Below are 9355 nucleotides of genomic sequence, written 5' to 3' on the forward strand. Positions count from 1 at the left end.
GGCAAGATGTGGTTCCAGACCTGGCGGAAAGTCTTCTCCCCTTGAAACCAACAACTCAGACACCGCTTCCTGCAGAGCCCCCTGTCCCTGTCCTTTCCCCTAGGACCCCTCGAGGCTACGGGCGCCCACTGCCCGCTCCCCCCCTGCAAAGCGGGGCGCGGGGCAAAGCCGAGCTGATGGAGAGGTGCCAGGGGGCGAGGAGGGGAGGAAGAGGAGGAGGAGGAGGAGGTGAGCATCCCCTCGCCAGCCTCCCAGCCCTGCCCGGCCCCCGGGGCGGAGCCGCCGGTGCGCGGCCGGCAGAGCGGGGAGCCCTGGAGCTTGGGATCCTCGGAGCTTGGGAGCCCCGGAGCCTCGGAGCCCCGGAGTTTGGGAGCCCCGGAGCCCCGGCATGAGCTTCCCGAGGCCCCTGCGGCGCTCGGTGAGCCTGAGCCCTGCCCGCACCCTGCGGCTGGTCGTGCTGGGGCAGAGCGCGGTGGGCAAGACAGGTAGGAGAGGGGGGTCCCGGCCGGGGCGGTGGGATGGGGAGCGTGCCCCCAGGGCAACCCCTCGTTCCTCGTCCCCCTTCTTTGATTTTTCAGAAGAGGATCGCCGCTCGGCTTTGGGGTTTGCAGCTGGGCAGCTCTACGAGCGGGGCGCTGGGTCGGGGTGTCCTGCTGGAGCTGCGGGGGCCGCTCGCCCAGCTGAGGTTTGGGGGGTTGCTGGGGTGTCTGTAGGGAAATAGCGGGGTCTGCAGGGCCCCTCGCAGCAGAGAGCAATTTACTTTTCCTCCCAGCGAACTCTCCCTCCCTGCACTCTCCATCTGTAGCTGACAGGTGGGGGATTTTGGGGTGCGGAGCTGGGGGCACCCAACTCTCCCCTTCGCCCTCCAGCAGGGCTGGCAGCTGCCCCCGAGCCCTTCCTGCAGCACCCAAGGGTGCCAGTCGCCAGCTGGGGAAGGCAGGGGAAGTCCTGGCAGCGCCGGGGCTGGGGACAGGGCTGCCACGTCCTTGGGGACAGGGCGACGCTCGCCACCCCACCAGAGGCACAACCTTGAACGGGGGCTGCGGCGGTGGCACCTCCGCCGGGCTCGCTGCCAGCAGCTTTAGCTGTTGGTGCCGTCCAAGTCGCGCTTCCATATACAGTAACCGTCCAGCCTCTTGCCTTCCTCTTTCCCGGGGTTAGGGAAAAAAATAAATTTGGTGTTTCCCTGCTTGCTAGAAAGGAGGTGCCGCCGAGGTCCCGGTTAGAGAGCAGGAACTCACGCTCCAGAAATCAAAGTGAATATTGAGGCTAAATGCCTAAATAAGGACTCCCTAGGCCCGGTGCTCTCGGCGGAGAATTAAAAGCAGAAGTCTGCTGTGATAAAAACTGAGCAAAACTCAGCAGCAGCACACCTGCCTTTCTCCAGGCAGGTAAATTCGAGCTGCGGAAGTATTTTCTGCCGAATTCACCTGCAGGAGCAGGAACAGGGGGGTTGTTCGGCCTTGGCCGAAATCCTTGCCAGCAGGAGGAGTAGAGGGGGCCCTGGGTGCTGGTTGCAGGGACCAGGGCAGAGGGAGGTGATCAATGCCTGGCTTGTTCCAGGCAGGGAGGGACCGGGAGCGTCCGCGGGGACGTGTCGGCAGCATCCTGCCCTCGCTGCCGAATTTCCGAAGGGGGGATGTCACGGCACCCCAAGGCAGGGATCTCCCCACCTCTGTCCCCACGGGTGCTGTGCTGCATGTTGAAGACAGCGTGGCACCGTCACATTGATGCCCTGGTAATGCACCGTGAGCCCGAAAAGACCCTGTGTCGGGATGGAGCCGGGAGAGGGAGGAGTGAGAAGGGCAGGGGTGCCCCGTTTTGGGAAAGGGGATCTGGGGAATTGAAGCAGACTTTCAGCTGGCATTTTGTCCCACTTGCAGCCCAGGCGTTTGCTCTGGACTGACTTCAAGGCCGGATCTGCTTGCGGAAGGTTTGGTCCGGGCAAGAGGGATTTGTTGCTCGCATGGGGTTGAAGGCCAGGTCTCGGGAGCCCGTCCTGCAGCCACGAAGCTGCCGGTGCTGGACAGACAGGAGGCCCTGGGCTGCAGCAGCACGCGGGCGAGCTGCTTGCATCCCCCCTGGCAGCGGGACAGGGGACACCAAGGGCTGCCAGGGCTTTAAAGAAGGAGCCTCGTTTTTTGGATACAGAAACCAGGTTTGGGGGCTGAAGGGGCCATGGCCTGTGACTTGTTTCTAATCTAAAGGGCAATTAAAATCTGGACAGCTACAAAAGGGGGGAAAAAAGCTCGCTTTGACTCTCTGGGCAGTTTGGAAAACTTCAAATCCAGTTTCCCAGGGAGGCATCTGCGCAGCCCCACGTAAGCGGGACAAAGCGACCTGAGGTCCCAAATCCTCTGAGCGGGGATGAGCTTGGGGACAGGCCTGTGGCTGAACCCCATCAGTAGCCGTGAGATCCAGGCTGCGTAAATCACCTGCGGGGGGCTGTAAATCCAGCCCTTCTCCGGCGTTATCTCCTGCCTTCTGCTGCTGATCCTAGCCAGTGTAAACTTCGCTGCACTTCAGAGGGAAGCTCTGCTTACGAAACACGGCCCAAAGATGAATTGATGTTGTAAGCTGCTCCGCTCGCAAGAGGGATGTGCTATGCAGCAGCATAAACAGCTCAGCACGTGGGCGCACGGGGCACTGGGCAGCCGCCGAGGTGACCAGCCGGTCCCTGCAACGTGGCTTAGCCACGCATCACAACATCCCCTTAACCATGTATAGAGACCTAATTAACCTTATCTGCACCAGGGTTCTCCAAAGAGAGCCCTCTCCGAGGTTATTTATGTTCAAGATGGGGGAAAAAAAACCTCCATATATGGCTGCCTGGACGTGCTCGCGCCTTGCTGCCTTCATCCCCTTCTCCTGACTGGCAGCTTCGCCTGAATGCTTGCACCCGAGCCAATTTTTAATCAATTTAATTGGCTCCTCTTCTCATACAACACCATGCACACCAGCTTCGGATGGCTGCTGAACATACGACATGGGATTAGGTGCTTTCTAGAAATCAGGACTGACTTGCCTCCCTCTCCCCCTGACAATTTGAGTCCCTCTTTAAGGATGCTGCTGCATGCCTCCTGCGGGGTCCTCGGTTATCTCTGCAGAGCAGTTTTGCTAAAAGACATGTTTATGTCATCAAATCCCTTCTCTGACAGGCAGGGTTTGAAACTCAGAGGCTGCGTGAAAGGTGGAAGGACGCTGAATCCCCAGAACAGGAGCCAGGCGCATGCATAAGATGTGGGGCAACATTCAACACGACAAACAGCTGGGCCAAACTCTCCCTGGGCTTGTGTGCAGAAAGCAAATGTCTCCTTGGTGTGGGAGCACACCAGTCCTGCTGGCTGGGAGCTTTTTTTCAGCTTCTTGTAACCAGGAGGGTTTAGTGCCATGTCCTGGGTTCGGAGTGTTTTGTTCTCCCTTTGCGCTCCCAGCTCTGTTTCCTCCTCCTGCTGTGCTGGCACCCTGTGCACAGCCTCCTCATTCTGCCTTTCCTGGGGCTCCGAGCTCCTGCCTTGTTCTGTTTTTCTTTTTTTTTTTTATTTCTTTGCCCTGCCCTCTATTCCTACTCATTTTCCACCAATTTCACTTTCCGCTCCTATTGCCTCTCTTTCCAAGCCATCTCTCAGCCTCTCCGCTGCCTTTCGCTCCCGTCCATAACCATTACCATCACAACCACCTCGAAAGGGCTTAAGCATCACTTACATTAGCTGTGCTCCATCCAGCCTCCAGACCCTTTCTCTGTCTGCACCAAAAATCACACTGAGGCACCAACAGTGCATTTTCACAGCAGCTGCACTGAAAAGATGTTGCCTACAAGATGCTGCGTGGACCTTTTTTCTTTGAACATCTGTGGCCGTGGGCGCATGGATCGGCTCCTAAGGACTGAAAAGGTGTCCAGAGAGTGAGGGTGGAAAGGAAGCCAAGTGCAAAAATAACACTTTGGGTTTGTCCTTTTTTTTTTTTTTTTTTAGCCAGCCAAAGGGCTCTCAGGAGATGCAGGAGCTCGCCCATGGCTGGCTCTGTTTGAGACCGTCCGATGCTCCTGCTGATAGGAAGGCACAGCTCCATGATGGTTTCTGAGCAGGGCACTGAAACATTGGGAACTCCTCTTGCTGGTTCAGCCCCACAGCCTTGTCGTATTGCTGTTAAAGACGATGCTCCCTAATTACCCCCATCAGCCAGAGCTGTGGGGTTTCTCATCAGTCCTGGCACACACACAAGTCCCTGGCCACCACCTTCGCATCGGTCTCCACCAAACCTCCTCCAGCCCTTGACCCTGGGGCCCTGGCACTTATCCCATCCTGGGTTAGAGGGGCCAGTTTAATGAGTTAATGCCCCCCCGGTGACGCTTGCTCTCTGCACTCGCAGGCTCTGTGCCAGGGCTTTCCCCTGCTGGAGGAAGAAACTTTCTAGCCCTGGGGGCAAGTTCTCAGCTCCTGCTAAATGGAGGCCAGCTGAGCATTGGGGCTTGCATGTCCTGCTCGTCCTTGGGTCTCTAGTGTCTCCCTGAGCATCACGACCTCCTCACAGCTTTTTGTGGGGTGGTGGAGGCTGTGGGTAAGAAGTGAGCATGGAAAATCCCCCCCCAGAAGCCAGAGGTTGTCCCTTCCATTGGAGCTCTGTTAGCAGCGACAAGTTCTGGCTGCCTACCTGCCCCTTGCAGGCCAGTGGGGTGGTTGGCACCTCCAGCTTGTGCCTGCGCTCAAAGAGCTGTTGCTTTTTTCCTGTTTCCCATTCCTGGCTATTCACCAGCACTATCTGCTGTCCCCACTGCTGGAAATACCCCAGCTAGAGGCTCTGCACAAAGGGAAAGCTTTTGCCATACCTTATTTCCCTTTCAGGAGTCTCTTCATAGAGGTTTTTTTTGTTTGTTTGTTTGTTTTGGTTTGGTTTTTTTTTGTGTGTGTTTTTTTGTTTTGTTTTTTTTTGTTTTGTTTTGTTTTGTTTTTCAGAGCTCACCCTGAACAAGCGCTTGCTTGGGCTTGAGCATCTGTGGGTGCTCTGGAGCTGAGCTCTGTCTCACCCAACCTGGCTAGATGGAGAGAGGTGCCAAGAGGCACGACTTTTGCCTGAATTTTCCAGCCCTTGCCATGTTTGGATGGTCAAGCCTGCAGCGCCAGCAGACCTCCACCCTGGCCAGCCGCTAGAGTATAATTTGGGCTTTGCATCTCCCCATCTGTGTTGCAGGAGGTCTGGTAATTGGATAAGAGCAGTTTAATTGCACACACTGCCTTTCCAGGGCTTGTTTTGCCGCAGCACATTGCTGCCGTAAGGAAGACCCCGCTCAGAGTTGCTCCGCGCATCCCTTCTAGCTTGCCATGCCCTGCGACGCCCCGTTTGAGACAAATTTCACGAGATTTGGTGCCAATGGCTCTAATTCCGCCCCGCAACATGCCTGGGTCAGGTTAAACAAACAGGGCTGAGATTCATGAGACCCATCCAGGCAGTCAGACCGCCAGCAGTGGTGATGTAGAGGAGGAGCCTGGTCCTGCAGTGGCTCGCCAACGCGCTGAGCTCACATTTGGAAAGCACTTGGCTGGAGGCCACCGAGGGCATCACTCACCCAGCATAAAGCTCAGCACGTGCATAAATCTCTGTGGGATTCGGGGCCAGAAGGAGCAGTTTATCAAACCTGACTGTAAGCTGCACGCACGAGGCAGGGGTTGTGGGGTTAGGTTTCCCCGGCTTGCGCTTTGCTCCCAGCCACCAGGCAGGAGCCACTTTTCGTCCACGTGCCCTGGGGGGACGTTTCTGACACCAGCAGTGTGGGAGAGGCTGCTGAGCTCTGGCCTGGCAAGAGATTGGATTAGCAGAGTCCCAGGGGGCTGCTGCTGCTTTCCAAGGCTGTGATGCTGAGTTGTGTTGACGTGGAGGGCGTTTTCACTGCTGATGTCTGCTCTGGGCACAGACCTCATCCTCCGCCTGGAGCATCTCAGCAGTATCCCCTCTGCTGGGGAGGGCACCAAATGTCCTGGGTCACCCCCACCTGCTCTGTGTTGGCCCTTGTATAAGGCAGATCCCATCGGCATGGTGCTGGGTCCTCTGGAAGTATTTTAGCTGGGATATCGCCTCCTGGTCCCCACCAGGGCAGGTCTTTGCTCCGTCTCTTCTGCCTCCATCAGCCAATATTTCTCCGCAGTTTGCTCTCACAATCGTAACTGGATTTGTTGGTTTTTGTATTAACAGCACTGACTGTAAGATTCATCACCAGGAGGTTCATTGGAGACTATGACCCAACGCTAGGTAGGTGACGTCCTTTTCCTCGCTGCTGGTGCTGCTGCTGCTCGCTCAGCAGCACCACCCTCAAACCCACCATCTTTGCTTGCTGCTCCTCAACCTGACCAGCCGTGGCGAGAACCACTGGCCCTAATAGCACCTCTTGTGTCCCTCCTCTTTTTTTGGTGTTTTCTTAAGGCAAAACCTGCTGGGGCAGGACGTCATCATCGCACAAGCATACAGTTTGCTGGGAGGAGGCATCTCCTGGATCGGTGGCCGGTGCTTTCCTGTCCTCTAGTTGTGTTTTGTTTTGTTTTGTTTTGCATTGGATTTGAGTTTTAGGGGATACTTAAGTCAGATCCCAGCAGAAATGTTCCAGAAAGAGTGGATATTTGTTATGGTGAACAATATTTTTCTCCAAAAAAGGTGAAATTCGTTTTTCCTCTCAGGAACTCCTCTCTGCCTGCTGCTCAGTCCCACCATGACGCTCAATGCACTCAGCCATGCACTGAAATAAAATTGGCACCAATCTGGGCTTTGCCAGGCTCAAACAGCAGCAGCTTGAGGGGAACAACACGATGAGGAATGTGAAGCTTGGGGTGTTTCACGGCATGTTTTGTGCTGGAAGAGACGGGGCCAGGGCAATAGCTGTGTTAGAGCTGGAGGCCATGTAGTCTGTGGGTTACAGTGGGTGAAAATGGACTTCTCCAGCAGAGCTTGCATTGAGGCTACCTTGGTTGTCATTTACCACCTGAAGGCTTCTCACACCTGTGCTTTCCTATCTGTCCTTCTCCAGAAATGATTTACAGGCACATGGCTGTCATCGATGGGGAGATGGTGCACTTCGAGATCCTCGACACGGCGGGGCAGGTGAGCTTACGCTGCTAGCTGACCCTGGCAAACATTAACGGGGCAACCTCACTTGCCATCGGAGGACATCCCTGCTCTTCCACCAGCTTTAATCTGTCGTGTCTGAAATATCAATTGAGTTGTTTGTCTCAGAAAAATGACATTTTGGAGAGTTTACCTCCAAAATGATTGTAGGGAATGGAGAGTCCTGTGCTGACTTCCCATCTAGCCCTGCAACCGTGGTGGCCCTCATCCTCCCCTTGTCCACATCAGATGTGTTTGGTTGCAGCCTCTACCCATCGCTTCGCCCAGTCCAACAAATTCCTCTTCTGGTCTTGCTTGCAAGTCCCTGCCATGTGCAAGCCCAGCTCCAAAAACCCTTCAGGAATAACGGTGGTGGGCCCTAACGGGAGGTTTTAGTGGTTGCAGTTGGTGATGCGTGTATTTAGAAGACGTTGGGGTTTTCTCGTGCTAATGGGAGCTTGTTTGCCGCACCAGGAGGAAGACTCCCTGCAGATAGAGGAGAAGATCAAGTGGGGAGATGGCTTTGCAGTCGTCTACTCGGTGACGGACCGGTGCAGCTTCGACGAGGTCGTGCGGCTCTGCTTCCTCATCAACCACATCCACGCCAGCCCCAAGCGGAGCGGCGGGAGCGAGCAGCCCCCCGTGGTCATCGTGGGCAACAAGAAGGACTTGCAGTTTGACAGGATGGTGTCCACGGAGGACGGCGAAAACCTCTCCAAAACCTTGAAGCTTCCTTTCTATGAGATCTCCACCCGGGACAGCTATGAAGAGACCGTGGTGGTGTTCAACACCCTCTACCAGGAGCTCATGAGGCAGGGGCACTTCTCCCCGGGCTCCCTCAAGAGGAGGACAGTGTCAAAGGTGATGGAGAAGATCCCCAAGATGCAAGCCAGCTCCACCTTGAACACGGCGGGCCGGAGCCTCAGCTTTAACTCCTTCAGGGACTACATCCCCGAGTGAGCACCCCCAGGGCAGAGGCAGGAGCGATGGACAAGGCGGGACTGGGGGACGGGTCCTCCTGCTGCTGGGGCACCTGCTGGGAGTGAGGAGCCACCTTCTCCAGGGGCTGGAGGGCAGCTTGTGGGCCAGGGCTGAGCTCCCGGGAGGGGAAGGTTAAGAGGTGGGGAGGGTGGGATTGGTGCTGAGCAGCCTCTGAAAGCCCGTAGGTTTCCACAAACAGGCTTTGCATCGGCACGGAGGATGCTCTTCCTCTGTCCCACCCCTTCGCTCCTCCTCCTCCTCCTCCTTCTCCTCTTCCTCCTCCACGGCTGAAGTCAGCAACGAAGGTCATCCCTCTTGGCTTCAGCGGTGCTGGGTCAACACTCGCAGGCTCCGATTTGCTTCGTTGGGTACCAGACCCATCTCCGACACCTCCCTGTGGATTCCCTGCTCCCCACCCAAGGCTCGCTGGGTTTGTTTGTGTCCCTGCTGCACGGCCCTGGGCTCTGCTGGAGCCCTTCTCACTCATGGGCTGGCAGCATGGGCATGTTCCAAAGGAAAGCAGAGATCTGTTTACAGCAGGGGGAAAAAAGCCTGCTAACCCCTGGCTTTTCTCAAAACCCGTGTTTTTCAACATCTGAAGCTCCTTATCACTCCCTCCTTTAACACCACTGTAAATAAAAGCCTGGGCAATGGGCTCCCAGCTGAGGCTGCCCCTTGCTCTATGTCTCCGTCTCACTCGGGGCTGCCGGCCTCCGAGGGGAGGCACAGCAGGCTGCACTGCTGATGTACGCTGCAGCCTCGGGCTGAGATCATGCTTCTCCGTCCCAGGGGGATATTATTCCTGATGCAGCTTCTAGTGATGCCCTCACCCTGCGGCTCAGCTCGGCATTTGCAGTGTGTCTCAGAGAGTCCCCGGGGTGCAAGCCGTGGGACGTGGGTGCAGCGGAGCAGAGAGCGGGAGGTGCAAATGGTTCTTGGTCCCTCGCCTGCTTATTAGTTGCCCCATCCCAAACGAGAAATTGCTGTGGCCAGAGAATTTGGGTGTGCTGCTGGATCGTCAGCACCGGGGCACATCCTCCTGCTGAGCTGCTCCTGCCCAGTTTCTCTCCTCCCACCCTCCCAGTGCAGAGTGCTGCTTTGCCATCCGAAAAGTGCATTTTTTGGGAGACCTGCGGCATGCCGTGTGTGTGTCCTCCGAGAAGTAACTGTGTGCTGCTGCGTCCTGTGACAATAAAAGCCCATACAGTGATTTTGTGTGGTGCTCTCTCACTCAGATGTGCCAGACATTTCCATGCCAGGGAGAAAACAGCCTTCAGGGTGG

The 9355-nt window shown here is 56.3% G+C and overlaps 1 protein-coding gene across 1 annotated transcript; it reads left to right on the top strand.

Moving 5' to 3' along the window:
- Window positions 1–253: 253 nt before the first annotated feature.
- Window positions 254–9283, top strand: LOC308196142 (ras-related and estrogen-regulated growth inhibitor-like). The gene is made up of 4 exons (XM_080594728.1): window positions 254–485; window positions 6190–6246; window positions 7016–7089; window positions 7567–9283. Exons 1-4 carry the CDS (start codon window positions 389–391, stop codon window positions 8050–8052), a joined length of 714 nt encoding a protein of 237 aa, XP_080450854.1. The 5' UTR covers window positions 254–388; the 3' UTR covers window positions 8053–9283.
- Window positions 9284–9355: the final 72 nt, after the last annotated feature.

The sequence above is a fragment of the Anser brachyrhynchus genome, assembly GCF_964034855.1.
Source record: "Anser brachyrhynchus genome assembly, chromosome: 5".
In the NCBI taxonomy this organism is placed as follows: Eukaryota; Metazoa; Chordata; class Aves; order Anseriformes; family Anatidae; genus Anser; species Anser brachyrhynchus.

Bases quoted from the DNA above. Each gene is read 5' to 3' on its own strand.
- LOC308196142 (XM_080594728.1), top strand. From the start codon at position 389: ATGAGCTTCCCGAGGCCCCTGCGGCGCTCGGTGAGCCTGAGCCCTGCC. The intron at 6,247-7,015 runs GTAGGTGACGTC...GTCCTTCTCCAG, and splicing joins AGACTATGACCCAACGCTAG to AAATGATTTACAGGCACATG. The intron at 7,090-7,566 runs GTGAGCTTACGC...TTGCCGCACCAG, and splicing joins TCCTCGACACGGCGGGGCAG to GAGGAAGACTCCCTGCAGAT.